Below are 23,638 nucleotides of genomic sequence, written 5' to 3'. Positions count from 1 at the left end.
GTAGGGGTGGGGGGGAAGAGTTGCAGATCGAGCCCTCTCTCCTCTCCTGTCTGTGTGTGTGTGTGGCTGGAGGAACTGTTAGTGCTGACTTTGGGCAGTGTGAAAAAGTGTAACAGACACTCTCAGCTTAGAAAACTGCAGCCAGCAACCCTGCTGGGAAGCCATAGTCCAGTCTAAATAATTTGTCTGGGTTTCAGGCAGTCTGAAACCCGGACGCATGATTCCAAACCTGAACTGTCCGGGTGAATCCTGGACAGGTGGCAACCCTATGTGAAAGGCAGAAATTGCTCCATGCTCAAGGAACCCCTAGCAACCTCTGGAGGAACCCTGGTTGAGAAACCCTGCTCTAGATGTGCAAAGCTGGTAGCAGGGGCGGACTGACAACTCATGGGGCCCCCGGGCAATAGGAGATTATGGGGCCCCCAGGCAATAGGAGATTATGGGGCCCCCAGGCAATAGGAGATTATGGGGCCCCCAGGCAATAGGAGATTATGAGGCCCCCAGGCAATATGAGATTATGGGGCCCCCAGGCAATAGGAGATTATTGGGCCCCCAGGCAATAGGAGATTATGGGGCCCCCAGGCAATAGGAGATTATGGGGCCCCCAGGCAATAGGAGATTATGAGGCCCCCAGGCAATATGAGATTATGGGGCCCCCAGGCAATAGGAGATTATGGGGCCCCCAGGCAATAGGAGATTATGGGGCCCCCAGGCAATAGGAGATTATGGGGCTCCCAGGCAATAGGAGATTATGGGGCCCCCAGGCACACAGTATACACATACATGTACACACAGTATGCACAGACACGTTTCTATTGGCTGAGAAGGTACTGGAGAGGTGGGGCAGCTATAATCTCAGGATTTTTAGACCAAAAGGATGTCGGTAAGGGATATTTCAGAGACAGATGTAAAATAAAACACAGATTTTTACATATTTTCCCTGGTTTTACTGAGGCTGGCAACCCTGATGGGGCCCCTTAGTGGCCCGGGGCCCTCGAGCAGTGCCCGAGTGGCCCAATGGTCAGTCCGCCCTCTGGCTGGTAGAGACATCCCCCAAAAAGACTTGCAGCTGTAATTGCAGTGAAAGGCGGTTCTACAAAAGTATTGACTGAGGGGGGGCGCCATACAAATGTACCCCCCACACTTTTCACATATTTATTTGTAAAAAAAAAAAAAATGTTGAAAACCATTTATCATTTTCCTTCCACTTCACAGTGATGTGCCACCTTGTGTTGGCCAATCACATAAAATCCCAATAAAATACATTTACGTTTTGTTTTTTGGTTGTAACGTGACGAAATGAGGAAAATGTCAAGGGGTGTGAATACTTTTTCCAGGCACTGTATATATTTGCCCAGAGTAAATCTGCCCCGTGCACGTACAACTCACACTTCGGTCTCGTGTATTAAAGTTCAGTGAAGATAATACGCTTTCAATAAATGGAAACTGGTTTTCCAGGAAATGCATTGCTGGTACATCGAAGGCGGCGGAGGGAGGGAGGAGGGAGGAGGGGCCCCTCTACTCTCCGTCTATGTAGCTGCATTACAGCTTCTATAGAACTGCAAGACCAAAGAGACCTACGGTATAACAAATTCTTCATTGGTGGACTAAAAAACAAAAAAAATAAAAATAAAAAAAAGGGGCGACCTCATCTACTGCTCTAAAATACTTAACGTTTTTTTTTTTTTAAAGGCGGGAAAAAAGAGAAGCGGAAGTAGAAGAGAAAAAAAAATATCGTAGATGAAAATTGCTTTCACTTTCAGTTGGGAACTTGTTGACATATTTTCCTTGCAAAGGGAAAGAGCGGGCGAGCTTCTGGAGACGGAGCCGAGGTTGGCATCTTCTGAGGCACCGGGTAGGAGAAGATGGTCCGCACCGTGCGAGATTGCCTGGTCAGGGCTTTGGATGAGCTGACTAAAGCGAGCCACAAGAAGTTCCGCAACAAGCTCAACGATTGGAAGACTGAGCCGGGCTTCAACAGGATCCCCAGGGGCCAGCTGGAGGATGCGGATCGAGAAGACGTGACGGATCTGATCCTGAAATACTACATGGACTCGTATGGGCCGGAGCTGGCGGTGGATGTTCTGGACGACATCAACGAGAAGCAACTGGCCTCGGAACTCAGGAAGGACCTGGAGAGCGGTAAATATGACCATATAGGCTTTAAATGTTTTTTTTTTCGAAATAGGGCAATGATACGGGGGGCCAATCAACGGATACCGGGGTCCCATTAATAAACATGGGCTATCAAGATGGTTGGGCAACACAGATGGTCTTTGGGTGGCCGGTGTCGATGGGCTTTGATGGGCAAATGTAGATGACTTTGAGATAGTTCTGAGATCCAATACAGTACGATACAGGTGCAGTTGACCTGCGTGTAGGGTTGCCACCTGTCCGGGTTTGGAATCATGCATCCGGGTTTCAGATTGACTGAAACCCGGACACATGATTCAGACTTCATATGGCTTCCCGGCAGTTGTCTAAGCCGAGAGTGTCTGTTACACTCTCTCACACTGCCCAAAGCCAACACTGACAACCCCCTCCCAACACACACTGACAGGAGAGGAGAGAGGGCTCAGTCTGATCCTCTTCTCTCTCCCCCCCCCCCCCCCCTCACCCCTCTGCTTCTGCCCACAATCCAATCCCCAGTGCTGTGTCTCAGAAAAGGAAAGTTTGAAGTCCAGCAGCCTCAGATACATCTAGATGAGAGGTGCTGACTGCCAAGGGGTGAGTGAGCTCACCATCCATCCCTGTCTGTGTCTAAGGTCTCCCTCCCTTTTTATTAAAAATTTTCATTTAAAATGAAAATTAATGCTTTCATAGGGTTCTAAAATTAATATTAATTCCTTTGCAGGGTGGTAAAAAAAATGCCCTTCTCCATTGAAATGAATGGCAAGCTCTTCAAAAGCGCCCGAAAAGCTCTTCAAAAGCGCTCAGTGTTTTACTGGCAGTTTCAAGGCCCCTCAGTGTGAAAGGGGCCAAAGAAAGACCCTTGCTCTCTGTGTGGAAACAGTGGTCTCTCTGCAGAGGTCTGACATCCCCCCCTTTAGTGCCGCGGTCAGCCCATCTCATGCTCCCTGCTGATTTGAGAGCTTGAGATCTGACTCAACATGGGGTGTGTGGGACCTGTACAGAGAGGACACTGCTTCTACAGCAGGAGCAAGGGTCCTTCTTTATAGCATGCTGGCATGGGGACAGGCTTTTCTACTCAGGTTGTGGCTGCTTTCTAAGGAAAATGAACCATGAGGCTTTGCATAATGTTTGCTTATAAGCACCTGAAATGAATTTCTTGACTTAAACTGAAAGTCCAGTTCAGCGACTAACACCCCCTAGTTACACCCCACCTGTTATATAGGGGCTGCCATTGCTAGCTGCCCCAGCCTGATAACCAGGGAAGTAGCATTTTCAGGAGTATGATCAGCAATGGCAGACTCTGTCGCCCCCTAGTGGCAGATTTGTGAAGCTGATGTTCATAATCAGGGAAAAGAAAAGGGACAAGACGCCACATCCTGGTACTTTCCCCGATACCTAGGAATGAAGAGTCACACAAGGAGGTGACTTCCCGGAAAGGTTTCTGGTTACTGAGAAGTCGTTCTATTTTACTAACAGATAGAATGCATTGCAGCTGTGAGATGGGCGGGACTGCGCATGCAGAGGAACATAGGAAAGAATCATTATGGATACATTGTGTCACTTTAAACATTATTAAAGGAAAAGTTATACAATGCATCTTAAAAATCCATAAATGTGATGGCTGCATTCCTTTTTAAGGCTTTTTTTTCCCCCTTTATTTTCACCTGGTGATCCAGGCCAGTTAACACGCTTCCTGTCTTAGGGTCGGTTCACACTGAGACGACTTGTCAGGTGCCTTAGCTGCCTGACAAGTCACGCTCCGTTCTGTACAATGGAACCGTTCTAATCGGAGCGACACAAGTCGCTCCGACTTAGAAAAAGGTTCCTGTACGACTTTGGGGGCGACTTGAGGTGACTTGCATTGACTTCTATAGAGAAGTCGTTTTGCAAGTCGCCGCAGCGGTCGTGTCCAGATGGCCCGTGCTTCCCCAGTGTGAACCGACGCGGTGCTTCCACAAAAGCGGCTTTAAAATCCTGCGACTTCAATTGAAATCGCACAGCGTCAAAGCTGCGGGTCAGTGCGACTTCTTCAACAGTTGTCTACGCACGTCGCGCCCAAAATCGGCAAAAGTAGCGCAGGGACTTTTTTTTTCGAATCTGTGCAGCACAGCAAAATCGGCACAGCGTCGATTTGAACAGTTCCATGGCTGACAATAGGGTGCGACTTATCGCATGGCGCAAGTCGCACCGGTGTGAACGGGGGGCTTAGACAGCAGGGGAATACTATGGAATGACAGCTGAGTGATGGATTCGAGTTTTTCCGGGGATGCCGATATCACATCCAAGATGGTGGCATCCAGTAACAGTCTCCAGGCTGTAGGAGGTTTACATAAGGGAGGATTTTACAGCTAGATAACATGCATAAAATAACTTAAGTGCAAATATAATCTTGTGGGATAGACTTGTGCGCTTCGTTTCGTACGGATTTCCCAAAATTTGTACATTCAGGAGGATCCGAATTACGAATTTCTAGGCTTCTGAATTGTATACGAAGTGCGAAATTTCTTTGACAAATTTCGGATCCAAATTCCGTTACAACGGAAACGTGATCGGTGTTTTTTTGACCAATCAGAGGTTTTCTTCTGCCGCTGAGTGGTGTTGGGAAAATGACCTTTTTTAATATGGGAGTGGGAGAGACTGGTACTGGTAGTCGATGGGCGATTCAGAATCGGACAAAAAAGTAATGTTCGTTAATTTCGTTTTATTATTGTCACAATGTTACAATTATTTGTTATGATGATATTAAAAACCCAGGAAGTCAGCACAGCACAAGGATGGTGGGAGCCCCTCATAATGAGCACAGCACAGGGATGGTGGGAGCCCCTTATAATGAGCACAGCACAGGGATGGTGGGAGCCCCTCATAATAAGCACAGCACAGGGATGGTGGGGGCCCCTCATAATGAGCACAGCAAGGGCACAAATCCAGGAAGTCATCACAGCACAGGGATGGTGGGAGCCCCCCATAATGAGCACAGCACAGGGATGTGGGTGCCCCTCATAATGAGCACAACAGGGGCACAAACCCAGGAGGTCATCACAGCACAGGGATGGTGGGAGCCCCCCATAATGAGCACAGCAGGGGTACAAACCCAGGAGGTTATCACAGCACAGGGATGGCGGGAGCCCCTCATAACGAGCACAGCACAGGGATGGTGGGGGCCCCTCATAATGAGCACAGCACAGGGAAGGTGGGGGCCCCTCATAATGAGCACAGCACAGGGATGGTGGGGGCCCCTCATAATGAGCACAGCACAGGAAAAGGGGGAGCCCCTCATAATGAGCACAGCAGGGGCACAAACCCAGGAAGTCAGCACAGCACAGGGATGGTGGGAACCCCTCATAATGAGCACAGGGATGGTGGGGGCCCCTCATAATGAGCACAGCACAGGGATGGGGGGAGCCCCCCATAATGAGTACAGCAGGGGTACAAACCCAGGAGGTCATCACAGCACAGGGATGGTGGGAGCCCCTCATAATGAGCACAGCACAGGGATGGTGGGGACCCCTCATAATGAGCACAGCACAGGGATGGTGGGGGCCCCTCATAATGAGCACAGCACAGGGATGGTGGGGGCCCTTCATAATGAGCACAGGGATGGTGGGGGCCCCTCATAATGAGCACAGCACAGGGATGGGGGGAGCCCCTCATAATGAGCACAGCAGGGGCACAAACCCAGGAAGTCATCACAGCACAGGGATGGTGGGAGCCCCCCATAATGAGCACAACACAGGGATGTGGGAGCCTCTCATAATGAGCACAGCAGGGGCACAAACCCAGGAGGTCATCACAGCACAGGGATGGTGGGAGCCCCCCATAATGAGCACAGCAGGGGTACAAACCTAGGAGGTCATCACAGCACAGGGATGGTGGGAGCCCCTCATAATGAGCTCAGCACAGGGATGGTGGGAGCCCCTTATAATGAGCACAGCACAGGGATGGTGGGAGCCCCTCATAATAAGCACAGCACAGGGATGGTGGGGGCCCCTCATAATGAGCACAGCAAGGGCACAAATCCAGGAAGTCATCACAGCACAGGGATGGTGGGAGCCCCCCATAATGAGCACAGCACAGGGATGTGGGAGCCCCTCATAATGAGCACAGCAGGGGCACAAACCCAGGAGGTCATCACAGCACAGGGATGGTGGGAGCCCCCCATAATGAGCACAGCACAGGGATGGTGGGGGCCCCTCATAATGAGCACAGCACAGGGAAGGTGGGGGCCCCTCATAATGAGCACAGCACAGGGATGGTGGGGGCCCCTCATAATGAGCACAGCACAGGGATAGGGGGAGCCCCTCATAATGAGCACAGCAGGGGCACAAACCCAGGAAGTCAGCACAGCACAGGGATGGTGGGAACCCCTCATAATGAGCACAGGGATGGTGGGGGCCCCTCATAATGAGCACAGCACAGGGCTGGGGGGAGCCCCCCATAATGAGTACAGCAGGGGTACAAACCCAGGAGGTCATCACAGCACAGGGATGGTGGGAGCCCCTCATAATGAGCACAGCACAGGGATGGTGGGGGCCCCTCATAATGAGCACAGCACAGGGATGGTGGGGGCCTCTCATAATGAGCACAGCACAGGGATGGTGGGGGCCCCTCATAATGAGCACAGCACAGGGATGGTGGGAGCCCCTTATAATGAGCACAGCACAGGGATGGTGGGAGCCCCTCATAATAAGCACAGCACAGGGATGGTGGGGGCCCCTCATAATGAGCACAGCAAGGGCACAAATCCAGGAAGTCATCACAGCACAGGGATGGTGGGAGCCCCCCATAATGAGCACAGCACAGGGATGTGGGAGCCCCTCATAATGAGCACAGCAGGGACACAAACCCAGGAGGTCATCACAGCACAGGGATGGTGGGAGCCCCCCATAATGAGCACAGCAGGGGTACAAACCCAGGAGGTCATCACAGCACAGGGATGGCGGGAGCCCCTCATAATGAGCACAGCACAGGGATGGTGGGGGCCCCTCATAATGAGCACAGCACAGGGAAGGTGGGGGCCCCTCATAATGAGCACAGCACAGGGATGGTGGGGGCCCCTCATAATGAGCACAGCACAGGGATAGGGGGAGCCCCTCATAATGAGCACAGCAGGGGCACAAACCCAGGAAGTCAGCACAGCACAGGGATGGTGGGAACCCCTCATAATGAGCACAGGGATGGTGGGGGCCCCTCATAATGAGCACAGCACAGGGATGGGGGGAGCCCCCCATAATGAGTACAGCAGGGGTACAAACCCAGGAGGTCATCACAGCACAGGGATGGTGGGAGCCCCTCATAATGAGCACAGCACAGGGATGGTGGGGACCCCTCATAATGAGCACAGCACAGGGATGGTGGGGGCCCCTCATAATGAGCACAGCACAGGGATGGTGGGGGCCCTTCATAATGAGCACAGGGATGGTGGGGGCCCCTCATAATGAGCACAGCACAGGGATGGGGGGAGCCCCTCATAATGAGCACAGCAGGGGCACAAACCCAGGAAGTCATCACAGCACAGGGATGGTGGGAGCCCCCCATAATGAGCACAACACAGGGATGTGGGAGCCCCTCATAATGAGCACAGCAGGGGCACAAACCCAGGAGGTCATCACAGCACAGGGATGGTGGGAGCCCCCCATAATGAGCACAGCAGGGGTACAAACCTAGGAGGTCATCACAGCACAGGGATGGTGGGAGCCCCTCATAATGAGCTCAGCACAGGGATGGTGGGGGCCCCTCATAATGAGCACAGCACAGGGATGGTGGGGGCCCCTCATAATGAGCACAGCACAGGGATGGTGGGGGCCTCTCATAATGAGCACAGCACAGGGATGGTGGGGGCCCCTCATAATGAGCACAGCACAGGGATGGGGGAGCCCCTCATAATGAGCACAGCAGGGGCACAAACCCAGGAAGTCAGCACAGCACAGGGATGGTGGGAACCCCTCATAATCAGCACAGCACAGGGATGGTGGGAGCCCCTCATAATGAGCACAGCACAGGGATGGGGGGAGCCCCTCATAATGAGCACAGCAGGGGCACAAACCCAGGAAGTCAGCACAGCACAGGGATGGTGGGAACCCCTCATAATCAGCACAGGGATGGTGGGGCCCCTCATAATGAGCACAGTACAGGGATGGGGGGAGCCCCTCATTATGAGTACAGCAGGGGTACAAACCCAGGAGGTCATCACAGCACAGGGATGGTGGGAGCCCCTCATAATGAGCACAGCACAGGGATGGTGGGGGCCCCTAATAATGAGCACAGCACAGGGATGGTGGGGGCCCCTCATAATGAGCACAGCACAGGGATGGGGGGAGCCCCTCATAATGAGCATAGCAGGGGCACAAACCCAGGAAGTCATCACAGCACAGGGATGGTGGGAGCCCCCCAAAATGAGCACAACACAGGGATGTGGGAGCCCCTCATAATGAGCACAGCAGGGGCACAAACCCAGGAGGTCATCACAGCACAGGGATGGTGGGAGCCCCCCATAATGAGCACAGCAGGGGTACAAACCTAGGAGGTCATCACAGCACAGGGATGGTGGGAACCCCTCATAATGAGCACAGCACAGGAATGGTGGGGGCCCCTCATAATGAGCACAGCACAGGGATGGTGGGGGCCCCTCATAATGAGCACAGCACAGGGATGGTGGGGGCCTCTCATAATGAGCACAGCACAGGGATGGTGGGGGCCCCTCATAATGAGCACAGCACAGGGATGGTGGGGGCCTCTCATAATGAGCACAGCACAGGGATGGTGGGGGCCCCTTATAATGAGCACAGCACAGGGATGGGGGGAGTCCCTCATAATGAGCACAGCAGGGGCACAAACCCAGGAAGTCAGCACAGCACAGGGATGGTGGGAACCCCTCATAATCAGCACAGCACAGGGATGGTGGGAGCCCCTCATAATGAGCACAGCACAGGGATGGGGGGAGCCCCTCATAATGAGCATAATGAGTCAACGACCACCATATTGAGAAAGGTATTTTTTGCTCTTATAACGTCATCATAACGAATGTTTGTAAATTGTTATGAAAATTCGTATTTCGTACGAATCCAAATTGAATTTTGGACACAAATTTACGGATTAATACAAAACGGAACTAAGCGAAACAAATTTGTTGACGGCGCACATGTCTATTCTGGGAAGATTTGAGTAGCAATGAATGGCCTGCTGACAGGGTCTCTTTAGGTATATTAATGTAACTGGCCCAGTGTAGAGGACAATAATGAGCTGGGAGCTTACTGTAGTCCGATGCCCTAAATAAAATTCTATGGAACATCAGAATTCTTTTGCATTTCTTTACTGAACCAATGATGACGTACATTTGTGTCTTGAAAACAGGACAATTCTGCTGTCTGATAAAACAAGATAACATGTTAGGATAGAGAGACTAATGTCCGTTCTTCTCTCTTATTTTCTTTTTCAGTGGAAGGTTTTACCTGGAGAACTAAGCCCAAGGTGGAACCACCACCTACTTCAGGGGGTAAGTAATATAAGAGCAGATCCTGCCACCAATTCTTCTGTAGAGGAGGATTCTTTCCACAAGACTAGGCTACCAGATCCCTCTCCCTCAGTCATGTCCATTTATAATGATTTCAGGGGCTCAGTGTACGGTCAGGGACCCGCTCTCTCTGGTCTTCAGTTGACATTTTCCCCTGGGCCATGAACCCCGATATAACAGTCGCTCCCTGTTTGATTGGAGCCTCTAACTCTTTCAATGCTGATAGCGCTGGTTGGACAATTATAACGTGAGGTGGATGGTGTTATTTCACCAGACGATATTTCGCACTGGCCCGAGACATAGGGGTTGCTTTACTAAAACTGGAAGAGTACAAAATCTGGTGCAGCTCTGCATAGAAACCAATCAGCTTCCAGGTTTTATTGTCAAAGCCTAATTGAACAAGCTGAAGTTAGAAGCTGATTGGCTACCGTGCAGAGCTCCACCAGATTTTTCACCCTCCAGTTTTTTGTAAATCAACCATATAACTAGTGAAGAGGTTTGCTGGACCTGTCACTAGATCAGATTGCTGCCACTTCTTAGCCCTTGTACACACGGTCGGACATTCCGATGGACAATGTCCGATCAGACCATGTTGTCGGATAATCAGACAGTGTGTGGTCTCCATCGGACTGTTTCCGTTGGAGTATCCGACGGACCAAGTTTTCCAGCTGAGCTATAAAATTTTCCAACAACATGATCCGATCAGACTTTGTCCGATCATGTGTAGAGAATTCCGATCGGACAAAGTGCCACGCATGCTCAGATCAAATTCCTAGACCAAAGCTATTGGCTACTAGCCTGAACGTAGTCCCGTCCTAACGTCATCACGTTAAAGTGGTTGTATGCTCAATTTTTTAACTTTTACCTACAGGAAAGCCTATAATAAGTAGGTGTAGGTAAAAAAAATATCTTCCCCTCGGTATGCGCCGCTGACTGCAGCGGCGCATGCGCACAAGGGGGTTCTCGGCCTGAAAATCCGGCAGTGGCCGACCGGCCGGAATGAAATCTCCCGCGCGCATGCGCGGGAGTGACGATATCGCTGCTTCGGCCACTCACAGCGCCGGAGCCGCGATACCCAGAAGAAAAGCCGAGGGAGCATGTCAGCTCCCTTGGCGTGGATCGGGCCGGATGTCGGGGCCTCGTTCTAAGGTATTTCATAATGAGCTAGTATGCGGTGCATACTAGCTCATTATGCCTTTTGCTTTGCAGGTTTTAAAAAAAAAAATTGCGAGTTTACTACCGCTTTAAGTACGATCGGATTTTCTGACAACTTTGTCCAACTGTGTGTATGCAACAGTTTCGGACAAAATCCGTCGGATTTTGGTTGTTGGAATGTCCGGCCGTGTGTACAAGGGCTTAAAGAAAGTTCTGGCTTGCCCACCGTCCCTCAATGCTCACCATTGGTCGATGGGTCAAAGCAAACTAGTCAGATTGGCTGCGAATTTGGATTAGAACAAAAGGGGGAGTCACCCCAATATACCATTTCTATGTATAAGCAATATTTTCATTGTTATGCCGCGTACACACGATCGGAATTCCGTTCAGAAAAAGACGGATGAGACCCTTTCATCAGAAAATGCGACCGTGTGTACGCTCCATCGGAATTTAGCTGTTCGAATTTACGCCAGCCAAAAACTGATAGCATGTTCTCAATTTTCCCGATGGAAAAACTTTCTTTCGGTAATTCCGATCCTCTGCATGCAATTCCGACACGCCAAAAATCACGCATGTTCAGATTCAACTACGAGACAGAAGCTATTGGCTACTGGCTATTGAACTTCCTTTTTTCTAGTCCCGTCGTACATGCTGTACGTCACCGCATTATAAACGATCGGAAATTTGATGTGACCGTGTGTATGCAAGACAGCTTGAGCCGAATTCCGTCGGAATTCCATTGGGAAAACCATCAGAGCTTTTTCCGACGAGAATTCTGATGGTGTGTACGCGGCATTAGCCTTTAGAGCAGGCGTCTCAAACTGGTGGTCCTCCAGCTGTTGCGAAACTACAAGTCCCATCATGTCATGCTTGTAACGGTCAGCCTTGCAATTCCTTATGGGACTTGTAGTTTTACAACAGCTGGAGGGCCACCAGTTTGAGACCCCTGCCTTAGAGAGCTTCAGTGCAGAGATGTTCTCATCAACTTCTAAATACTTCTTAAAAGTTAGCGATTCTGAAAGTACGGGGCAGCTTAGATGTTTGAAGAAAGAGTCCAGCACCAAGCTACCTGTGTATTCATAGTTACATACAAACAAAAACACCATCCAGTTCAACCACTATTCATATTAAAAGAATTCCATTGGTGTACTTTGGGTGTAGAGATGCACTGTGGAGATTCCCCATTGAGGCTTCAATGCTGTAGGCAACTTTGTTGTGGAGATCTCTCCTTGCCATTAAAAAAGTTTTTTCTACAGAGAATCCATTGAAAGGGAACATGGTACATTAATTATGGACCTTCCATCCTTGTGGATTCTCCTCAAGACATTAGGGAGAGTTAGCTTTGGCCAATAACACAGGTATCTCCACTGAAAAACCACGCAATGCATTGCTGAGCAGAACGTTGAGCTCCTACAAGAAGAAGGCCCCAATCCTGGATGAGCATATAAATGTTCTTCTCCTTTATTTGCCCTAAAAATGAAGTAGATCTTAGGCACTGGGCATATAAATCAGGGGTCTCAAACTGGCGGCCCTCCAGCTGTTGCGGAACTACAAGTCCCATGAGGCATTGCAAGGCTGACAGTTACAAGCATGACTCCCACAAGCTGAGGCATGATGGGACTTGTAGTTCCGCAACAGCTGGAGGGCCACCAGTATGAGAGCCCTGATATAAATGCTTGATGGGCAGTGCATTCCAGACAGAACCCCTACAAATAAGTAGAACCCTCTTGGAGGAGACAATGGGCTTCGGTGGGGATAATATAGCAATTTCGATAATATAGCAATTTCCTTCCAGTGTAATATTCAAAAGCCGTAAAAGACCCAAAACAGATAATTTTCACTAAGAGAAGCCCCTTTGTTTCGTAAAGTTGTGTGAATATATATTTATTTTCCAATTACAGGTTCTCCTCCTCCCAAACCCCAGGTGGTGCCGTTTGTGGATAAACATCGGGAGGCACTGATCAGCCGCTGTGTTCAGGTGGCTCCCATCCTGGATGGTCTCATGTCTAAAAGTCTGATAATTGATGAAGATTATGATGTCATAATGGCTGAAAAAACTTCCCAGGACAGGATGAGGAAACTCTACATGTTCATCAGGAGCTGGTCTGCCTCCCACAAGCAGACACTCTATGAAATTTTAAAGGAAAAAAATCGTCCTTTGATCCAAGATCTGGAGAAGTCCTAAACTGTCTCCGAAGATTACATGACAAATCACAAATGTAACACCATCTACAAGGATAGTTAGACCCCTTTCACACTGTAGTGCAGCCACGTTAGCGGTAAAGCACCGCTAGTTTTAGCAGCGCTTTGGCGTCGTTTTAGCGGCACTTTTTGCCCGCTAGCGGGGCGCTTTTAACCCTTTCCTCGGCTCGCTAGCAGCAGAAAAGCTGCTAAAACAACGGTAAAAATTACCCCCGCTAGCGGCCGAGGAAAGTGATAAAATCGCCCGTGTTGCAGCGCTGCCGAATCGCTTTGCAGACGCTTCGGCAGCGGTGTATACGGCGCTCCCAAATCTCCCCAAAATTGCTGCTTGCAGGACTTTTTATAATGTCCTGCAAGCGCACCGCTCCAGTGTGAAAGCAATTGGGCTCTCACACTGGGGAGGCATTTTTCAGGCCCTTTACAGGAGATATTTTTAGCGCTAAAACGCCTTCAGTGTGAAAAGGGTCTAACAGATAAATAAACCCTAGAACAGTGATGGCGAACCTTGGCACACCAGATGTTTTGGAACTACATTTCCCATGATGCTCATGCACTCTGCAGTGTAGTTGGAGCATCATGGGAAATGTAGTTCCAAAACATCTAGGGTGCCAAGGTTCGCCATCACTGCTCTAGAACCAAATGTCAGATGTTTCAGCTTCCCAGTCCTTAGATGAGGTGGCTGCATTCGTCTTCTTTTTTTCAGGTTAAGGGAATTTTTTTCAAATACAGAAAAATACCTGTTGATCCTGCCAGAATAACCAGTGACCATGGAACTTCTTCCTAAACAATGTAATCAACCTTCTCAGCTATCTAATGTGATTTACAACATACTTCTTCTAATGGAGATGGGGAATGGGGGTTTTGGGGGGGGGGGAGGCTGTAGTCTAAATCAGGAGATAATGAGCCTAGGGCAGTGATGGCGAACCTTGGCACCCCAGATGTTTTGGAACTACATTTCCCATGATGTTCATGCACTCTGCAGTGTAGTTGAGCATCATGGGAAATATAGTTCCAAAACATCTGGGGTGCCAAGGTTCACCATCACTGGCCTAGGGTGACATCCAGTGGTGGCTGTTTTTTTTTTTTCAAAATAAATAAATATATAAAACACCAGCCGCCACTGGATGTCACCCTAGGCCCCCACAGTCGGCCGCTCATCCAGCACTTCCCCCATCTAGGTTTGCTATTGTCACACAACCGGTTGGGCTCGGAGTACAGCGATCTGCGCCCTGAGCCCACCCTTTTTTGAAGCCTATTAGAGCCTCAGGCTCTAATCATGTGCTTAAAAGAAAAAACACCCCATCCCGCATTGGAAACCTTGCATCTGGCACCCCAAATGTAGATTAGAGGGCCAGACGCATGGATGGGGTGGTAGCGCCGGTGCGCCCCTAGATAGATACAGAACAGTAGTGAGCGATGTCACCCAGGACAGGAAGTGCATTGCTGCCACAATCACCAGGTGGAAATAAAGAAAAAGAACCTGAAAATAAACACAAATACAGTCACCACATCTAATGACCGATAAGCTATAATATATATATATATATATATATATATTATTCTTCTTGAGGGTTTAGATACCTTTAAAAGAGGAATTCCAGATAAAAAACATTTAAAGTAAACAGTATCTAAAATCTCAACTTTTTGAGATTGATTTACTAAAGGCAACTAGACTCTGCAAGTGCAGTTGCTCCAGAGCTTCGTAAATGAGGTAAAGCTTCACTTTGCAAAGAATACCCAATCACGTGCAAGGAAAAAAAAAAAGCATTTTTGCCTGCACATGATTGGATGATGGAAGTCAGCAGAGCTTCTGTTCATTTACTAAGCTGTGGAGCAACTGCAGAGTACAACTGCACAAAGTGCACAGCATATTTATCTTTTAGTAAATCAACCCCTTTATAGTTGTAGTTTTGGATAGAGTAGAAGAATGTTGAAATGCTGATTTTGCATTTTTCAGCTTTAGTAAATAAACCCCATTTTGTACTTAAAAGTGGGGTATGCCTGTACTTTAAAGCCCGACTCTGGGTTTTATCTTGAAACCTCCACAGCATGGGGCCTATAATCACCTGATCCTCCAGAAAAAAAATGGCGCTCCCCCACGTCCAGCGGTGGACTATTCCAGAGGTCTTTACATCCAGAGCTGGTCTATGGGCCTGATGATGTTAGGAACAGTCCACCGCACAAGTCAGCTGGACTCGGGGTGGGGGCATTTGGGGCAGTAGATGAAGGCACTGGATTTGGGCTGGGAGGATTGTAAGTTTAGGTGAATATATCTCTGCTTTAAGAACCCCTAGACAAAAAACAGCAGTTAACCCTTGCAGTGGGGGCACAGCCCCCACATTTAAACAAAAAAAAGTTCTGATTTAATAATTACAGAAGTCATATCTGTATTTTTGTGATTCCTGTTTTTCAATGCATCACCCTTTAGTCCCAGGTGCAGGCTAGATCAGTACTATGATGTCTATAAGTCAGGCTGCTTGGCAAGGATCCCCAAATGACCACTCAGAATGATATTGCCAACATGACTGCAAACAATATTACAAACTGGTCTGAATGTAAATGCATCTAATGTATTGTTCTATGGATTGACCTGCTCATTCCAGGGTTGCCAGTTCAGCTATTCTGCCATCAAGTTGGGCTCTTTTTAACTTGCCTTTCCATAATTACAGATAGTCAAATCGTTTTCCAATAGTTTCCCAATCGTTTCCAATAGTAGCCCAATCGTTTTCCTCCTTGCTGGGTAAAGCTTGGTACAATCAAGGCAAGAGATTTTTCTCTTCTGATTTTAACAATTGTATACAAGGTAGAAGAGGTTTAATGATGAAATATTGTTCTAGAAATGCAGTTATTCATATATCGGTTGTACTTTATGCATTTTTAAATTTGTGTTTCCCTTGGAGCTCTTTTTGGTCTTTAAACTATTTGGCTCATTTTATAATTTACGACTGGCAACCCTGGCAAAACTACAAGCTACCCTGTCATTGGTTATCAAAGTGCAGGTCAACAAATTGCCATGGGCTTTAATGGAGCAGTACACGTGACGGCTCGGAGGTCCTGCCTGACCTGCTTTGCATTGCACTGTATTTTTCGGATGCAGCATGTCCTATTGAGGTTCTTCTCAGCTGCAGGCAAAGTTGGCCAATCTTGCCTTTTCTTGTCAAACACTGGGTTTTTCCATGCATATCGAATGCCCATTGACTTGAAACCTGCCTACGTAGGTACTAGTATCTCAACTGACCCTGCCATCAAGAGAATTGGGGTGTTGGGTAGAAGGCTTCTTGACCACAGACTTGGCTTGTATGGCATCCAAAGCATTGAAAAGGCAAAGTAGCCCCTGGGACTAAAGTATAGGGAACTCTGTTGGGGGCCAAGGGATTTGCTGTATTCATGTACAGGCATACCCCGTTTTTAAGTACGCAATGGGGTTTATTTACTAAAGCTGGAAAGTGCAAAATCAGGCTCACTTTTGCATAGAAACCAATGAGCTTCCAGGTTTTATTACCAAAGCTTAACTGAACAAGCTGGGGTTAGAAGCTCATTGGTTTCTATGCAGAAGTGAGGCTGATGCACATTCCAGCTTTAGTAAATAAACCCCATTGTCTACTTAAAAGTAGGGTATGCCTGTACACGGATTCCTTGGACCTCTATGCTTACTTATATTACTGGTATTCCTCTGTATACTCTCGGTTCCTCAACGACTATGATGCAGTAAGCCAATAGTCACCATTTTGTCACCCATTGGATGAACAAGTGGTTTCCATAAGCCACTGCCCATCATTAAAATGCCGTACTAATCTAACCCGTTATAGAATACAAAATCTATATAAAATTACAAAAGTAAGCAGCCAAAAGTGTATTTTTTAAATACTGAAAGATAAAGGCTGGGCAGCAATTTACAGGTTTGCAGCTCATTATATTGCACGGGAGAGCTGAGGCTTCTTTGAGGCTATGATGTAGCAGCAGATTGATTGTCAGGGAAGGTGTTGCCATCGATTCTTATAGAATTACATCTAGATGGTATGTACAGCAGCCCCTACATATCTAACAGTCTGTGCCAGCACAGCTGATCTCAGAGAAGGTCTCAAACTTCACGAGGCCCTATGGAAGTTGCTGAGCTAAGAGAGTTGGATATCACTGAATGGACCCCAATAGCTAGAGAACCTCTTTGAGGCCCGAATTTAGGAACTCACGAGGCAAAGTGCAATCAAAGAGTTCCTTGATGACTTTTTTTTAATTGTAAGTCCTGTTTACTGAGCCCAGTGGCTTGTATCTGCAGAGATGTGCAGCGCTTCATTGCTTTGTCCACCGGTGCCCTCTGCTGTGCACACATTGGCAGTGATATACTAAAAGTGGAGAGTGCAAAATCTGGTGCGGCTCTGCATAGAAACCAATCAGCTTCCAGGTTTTTCTGCCAACGCCTAACTAAACAAGTTGAAGTTAGGCTGGGTTCACACTGATACTACACAACAGTCATAGGACTTTCATCCTACTTTGCTATGCGACATCAGTCCTACATCGGTCCTACATCGGTCCTACATCCATTGACTTGAATGAACAGGATACTACTTTAAGCCAACCTTGTGATAGTCTGACTTGTCCTTTGACCAATCAAAACAATCCCAGTGTGAGATAAACTCCTTTTACTGCTGCTGTAATCACCATGTCTGATGGCAAAAGTCGGATGGTTAGAACAAGGATCCTACTTTGATCCGACTTCAATGATAGTCAATGGGCTGAAGTTGGATCAAAGTTGGACCAAAGTAGCGAAGGGAGCATTTTCAAAGTCGGGCCGACTTGTATTGGACCAGTTAAGACGGCTCCCATAGGGAAACATTGATTTTCATACGTCATGCGATATGAGCTCCCAATGTCGGAGTCCTTGTCGGACCAGTGTGAATCCAGCCCTAGAAGCTGATTGGCTACCATGCACAGCTGCACCAGATTTTGCACTCTCCGGTTTTAGTAAATCAACCCCAAAATATCTTACGGGTAGATCAAAGGATCTGTTTTTTTTTTTAGTATTTAGTATTTTACAAACATAATGTCTTAAATTACTCTTTCCGTTTTTATATACTTTTTTTTTTATTGTAGTCTAAATGTTTAAGCAGACAAGTTAATTTCTATATACACAAAACATTCCCCATGTTTGTAGTCCCATAGCTACACCTTGATATGGCTGATAAGACCAATACATTTCTTACATACATCATTCCACCTTCAGAGATTCCCACTTTGGTTGGTGGTGATGGGGGAAAGAAGGGACACAATTAGGCTCCATGCACACTGGAGCTCATAAACTGCAGTTTATTGGAGTTTGGGCGTTTTTTTTAAAAAGACCATAAACTCCACTCTATGTTAGCCTATGTGTCCATGCACACATGGACGTTTTTTTAGCTTTAATGAGCAGTGGAGTTTATGGGCTTTTTTCTGAACGCCAGAAATTCGTGTTCAAATTGACGTTTTTCACTGCCAAAAAAAAAACAAACGCCGATAAACGCTCATAAACGCACGTTAATTAGTGCAAAAAAGGAGGGGAATTTTGGGACTTTAAATGAAGCACAAGTATGTTAATTAGTGTTCGGCATTCTATTTTTTCAATGCATTGTGGGAGTTTGGATTGCACTGTGGGATTTTTGGAGTGTCCTCTGTGTATTTTTATTGAAAACGCCCATAAACGCTAACGCTAATAAACGCTAGTACAAAACGCTGTTAAAAGCACGTTTTTCAACCAGCGTTTTCTGCCAGCAATCTGGTGTCCAGAAAAAGCTTTTTTGAGCTTCAGTGTGCATGGAGCCTTACCATTTGTCTTAGCCCTTGTACACATGGTCGGAGATTCCGACAACCAAATCCGTTGGATTTTGCCTGTCGGATCTTGTCCGAAACTGTTGCATACACACGGTCGAACAAAGTTGTCGAAAAATCTGATCTTTCAGAATGTGATGACGTAATTTCGTTACGATGGGACTACGTTCAGGCTAGTAGCCAATAGCTTTGATGTAGGAATTTGATCTGAGCATGCGTGGCACTTTGTCCGATCGGAATTCTCTACACGTGATCGGAGTATGTCCTATCGGACCAGTTTGTCGGAAAATATTTCCAGCAAGTTGGAAAATTTGTTTTCCGAAGGATATTCCAATGGAAACAGTCCGATGCAGACCACACACAGTCGGAATATCCGACAAAATGGTCCGATAGGAAACATTCCGACGGATTCTCCGACTGTGTGTACAAGGGCTTATGGTTACTAATGGACGATGTCCAATTATTCGAACCACAGATATGCCATTACATGTCTATCTTGTTGTAAGGACCTCTGAACAACTCCCCCCCTCCAAAAGTGTAATTGACAAAGTTTATACCTTTTCTGTATTTGTAATATTCTTAAAATAAAATTGGATGAAATCACGTCTCTCAGACTCTGTCATTAATATGTGTAAATATACATCTGTGTTAGGAACATGGAAGGGAGTCAAACATTTTGGTAGAATCCATTCTTTTTTTTTTCTTCAATAAGTTTTTATTAGTTTTACAGTTTAACAAGAAGGAAAGAGAGAATGTATTACAGACTTTCTTTGTTACAATCAAAGATACGGGCAGTTCTCCAAGATTGGAATACGTTAAACCAAAATAGGAACAGAACACTAAGCACAACATGTAAACCTAGTTTAGGTTCCAGGTTTGTAATTATGAGTTACCATCAAGGTTGTTTGGGTTCTAGCAGGGGCGGACTGACCATTGGGCCACTCGGGCACTGCCCGAGGGCCCCCCGAGCCACTAGGGGGCCCCATCAGGATTGCCAGCCTCAGTAAAACCAGGGAGAGTATGTAAAAATCTGTGTTTTTTTTTACATCTGTCTCTGAAATGTCCCTTACTGACATCCCTTTGGTCTAAAAATCCAGAGATTATAGCTGCCCCACCTCTCCAGTACCTTCTCAGTCAATAGAAACATGTCTGTGTATACTGTGTGTACATGTATGTGTATACTGTGTGATTGTATACTGTGTGTGTATACTGTGTGATTGTATACTGTGTGTGTATACTGTGTGTACATGTATGTGTATACTGTGTGATTGTATACTGTGTGTGTGTGTGTGTGTATACTGTGTGGCCCCATAATCTCCTATTGCCCGGGGGCCCCATGAGTTGTCAGTCCACCCCTGGTTTCTAGGAATGCTGCTGCTCTCATCCACCGGGACCAGAGGGTCCACTCTTTTTGTGCTTTCCCCGCTAATCCTTTACTGGAGGAAAACATGAGCTCATAGTTATAGTGTAAGTTAACCAAGTCTAAAGTGGTTTCTATGGTAGGTATCTGGTTGGATTTCCAGAGTCCGGTCAGGCTCAGTCTTGTTGCTAGAAGAACATTTGTTGTCACCTTCCTGATTGGGCTGGGGATTGTTTCAATTGTCAGGTTGAGTAGTGCTAGTGCCGGTGTGGGGGAAATCTGGCTATGTGTGATGTCTGAAAGTATGTTAAAGATAGTCTTCCAATACTGTTGTATAGAGGTGCATGACCACAGGATCTGGAAAAGGTCCCCTTTGGGTAAGTTGCATCTCCAGCAGAGGTCTGATACTTTGCTGCTGGTAGAATCCATTCTTCAGCTCGGTGTTTCTCAATATTTTTTTTAGTCAAGCCACCCTTTAACCGCCTACTGACCAACCGCCGCAGTTATACTGCGGCAGGTAGGCTCCCCTGCGCGAGCCGTCATAGGTATACGTCGGCTTGCGGTGTCACGATAGCATGCACAGCAGGGGTGCCGATGCTCCTGGCCGATGGTCTCGATGTGAATAGGGGGGAAAGACACCGAGCTATATTAGAATAAGGCTGGGTTCACACTATAGCAATGCGGGAACGCCGCAAATCCGCTGCGTTTTTCCACATCGCATACCTCCCGCCGGCAGTTCACACTGCCCTATGCGGACGGCTGGGAGTGTCAATGAAATGTTAATGACACCCCCAGATCCGTCCGCATATCCCAAAAATATAAACAACAAAATAGTGTAGCGCTAATTTAAATAATGATATCTTCACTAAGGAAAATATCCAAATGTAAACAATCGTAAGTGCTAAAAAACAGGAAATAAAGTCCTCTATAATGTGATTAATACACATAAAATGAAAAACACGTGAAATAAAATATCCGGGTGGAAACAATCATAAATAAAAAGCAGAGAGTAAAGTCCTCTATAGTGTGACTAATACACGTGAAGTAAGGTAGAAGACATTCTTCAAATGAAGTAGACGTTTCACTGATCAGATGTGGCAAGGTGTATCAACTTGTCTGAAGTTCTAAAAAGTAGATGGAATACTCTTACCAGATGAGGTGGACTCCCCAGTCTTACGACAGTAGAGTCGGGAACGCTTGGGGTCTACACATGAGACCAGATGATAGATTGGAAGTAGTCAAACCGGATTCCCAGGAGACTCCAAATGGTGGAACAGCCGTAGCGGGCGTCTTTCAGGAGGTCCCTCAAGAAGTCCGGATCAGGTGTGGCCCATTTAAATTTCAGACCCCAAATATAGAGGGGGTTTTCACAAGGATGGTAATGAAGGAAAAAAGAAAGCTCCAAATGGTGCAGGTCAAAAAAAAATTTTCATGAGGTATTTATTAAAAAGTCATAAAAAAGGACATAGATTATGACAGGTGATCACAAAAACGAAAGAAATAATAAAAGCAATGTGGTGTGCTAGATACGAGCCCGACGCGTTTTGACAAAGAGTGTCTTCAACAGGGGCATGACCCTGTTGAAGACACTCTTTGTCGAAACGCGTCGGGTCATTAGCTCATTTAAAAATGAGCTACCTGGAGAAGATAGTCAACAGCAATTCAAGCTTCCGCCTTAAATTGAACCACAAAACTCCAGACTGGTCTCCCAGTCATATTTATATGGTAGTGAAGACAATAACTACAACTGATGAAAAGAAAAGGTCAAAGGTTCCCAACTTCCCATAGCATAATGAAGCCGATGCCTCATGCATTAGACATGTTGTATATAGATATACAGTGGTGTGAAAAAGTGTTTGCCCCTTTCCTCATTTCCTGTTCCTTTGCATGTTTGTCACACTTAAGTGTTTCGGAACATCAAACCAATTTAAACAATAGTCAAGGACAACACAAGTAAACACAAAATGCAATTTGTAAATGAAGGTGTTTATTATTAAAGGTGAAAAAAAATCCAAACCATCATGGCCCTGTGTGAAAAAGTGATTGCCCCCCTTGTTAAAACATACTATAACTGTGGTTGTCCACACCTGAGTTCAATTTCTCTAGCCACACCCAGGCCTGATTATTGCCACACCTGTTCACAATCAAGGCATCACTTAACCACTTCAGGACCGCCGTATTGCCAATGTACGTCATCACAATGGCACAGGCAGGCACAATCACGTAAATGTACGTGAATGCCTTCTAGCGGGTGGGAGGTCCGATCGGACCCCCTCCCGCTAGATACGGCGGTCCCTTTCGGTGCCGGAGCGATCGGCGATGAGGGGATGGCCGTTGGTTTCCGCCCATCCCCTCTCGATCGCTCCTGGACAGTGACGAACTTCCTCCCCTGTGAAAATGTAAACACAGGAGGAGGAAGTGATGTCACACTCCTCGTGGCGGTCTTTTTGAACCGGACAGCGAGGAGTGAAGACATTCAAGTAAGTGCACCAACAGTCCACTGACACATAGGTACACACAGGCACACATTTCACCCCAGTCACCCCCCGATCACCCCCCCGATCGGCCCCCCGCCCCCCCCCAGTCACAGTGTCACTAATGCAGTGTTCATTTATTTATTGATCACTACATTTAGTGTCAGTTGTGACTGTAAAAAGTGTCAGGGCAGCTAGTGTTAGGCCCCTTTAGGTCCAGGGTAGCCCCCTACCCCCCCCTAATAAAGGTTTAACCCCTTGATTGCCCTCCCAGTTAACCCTTTCACCCTCTTTTACCAGTGTCACTAAGCGATCGTTTTTCTGATCGCTGCAATAGTGTCACTGGTCCCGCTAGGAAGCTAGTTTTTTTTTTAGGTTCAACGCCAGGTTTTTATACCGTCAGGTACCCCGATATATAACCTAATAAAGGTTTTAACCCTTTGATTGCCCCTAGAGTTAACCCTTTCACCAGCGATCGCTGCATAAGTGTCACTGGTGACGCTGGTTAGCCAGTTAGTTATTTAGTTATTTAGGTTCCCCGTCAGCTTTTTATAAAGCTTCAGGTACCCCCATATAAATACCCAATAAAGGTTTTAACCCCTGATTGCCCTTAGTTAACCCTTTCACCAGTGATCACCGTATAAGTGTTACGGGTGACGCTGGTTAGGTAGTTCGCTTTTTATAGCATCAGGGCACCCGCCATTTATTACCTAATAAAGGTTTAACCCCCTAATCACCCGGCGGGTGATATAAATTTGGTTTTAGGGTCAGAAAGGGTCTGCGTCGCCCCAGGCAGTGCTAGGTTAGTGCCAGCACCGCTAACACACACGCGCAAAGCATACACCTCCCTTAGTGGTATAGTATCCGAACAGATCAATATCTGATCTGATCAGATCTATACTAGCGTGCCCAGCAATTTAGGGTTCTAAAAAAACGCATTGTTAGCGGGATCAGCCCAGATACCTGCTAGCACCTGCGTTTTGCCCCTCTGCCCAGCCCAGC

At 47.2% G+C, this 23,638-nt stretch overlaps 1 protein-coding gene across 2 annotated transcripts; it reads left to right on the top strand.

Moving 5' to 3' along the window:
• Positions 1-1,478: 1,478 nt before the first annotated feature.
• Positions 1,479-19,405, top strand: LOC143923565 (apoptosis-associated speck-like protein containing a CARD). 2 transcript variants are annotated; one of them, XM_077447335.1, is made up of 4 exons: positions 1,479-1,582; positions 1,693-2,142; positions 9,569-9,625; positions 12,700-19,405. In XM_077447335.1, exons 2-4 carry the CDS (start codon positions 1,866-1,868, stop codon positions 12,981-12,983), a joined length of 618 nt encoding a protein of 205 aa, XP_077303461.1. In that variant the 5' UTR covers positions 1,479-1,582; positions 1,693-1,865; the 3' UTR covers positions 12,984-19,405. The 2 variants fall into 2 exon arrangements, with proteins under 2 accessions (XP_077303461.1, XP_077303462.1); XM_077447336.1 differs by lacking the exon at positions 1,479-1,582 and having other exon boundaries at positions 1,656-2,142.
• Positions 19,406-23,638: the final 4,233 nt, after the last annotated feature.

This window comes from Lithobates pipiens, unplaced genomic scaffold (assembly GCF_037356315.1).
Source record: "Lithobates pipiens isolate NorthernLeopardFrog02 unplaced genomic scaffold, aLitPip1_a1.2 Scaffold_22, whole genome shotgun sequence".
NCBI classification, from domain to species: domain Eukaryota; kingdom Metazoa; phylum Chordata; class Amphibia; order Anura; family Ranidae; genus Lithobates; species Lithobates pipiens.
The sequence above is the reverse complement of the archived record's forward strand: the minus strand, read 5'-3'. Positions and strand labels throughout refer to the sequence as shown.

Excerpts from the sequence above, each read along its gene's own strand:
- LOC143923565 (XM_077447335.1), top strand. The coding sequence starts at position 1,866 with ATGGTCCGCACCGTGCGAGATTGCCTGGTCAGGGCTTTGGATGAGCTG. Across the intron at positions 2,143-9,568 it reads CAGGAAGGACCTGGAGAGCG|TGGAAGGTTTTACCTGGAGA; the intron begins GTAAATATGACC and ends TTTCTTTTTCAG. Across the intron at positions 9,626-12,699 it reads ACCACCACCTACTTCAGGGG|GTTCTCCTCCTCCCAAACCC; the intron begins GTAAGTAATATA and ends TTCCAATTACAG.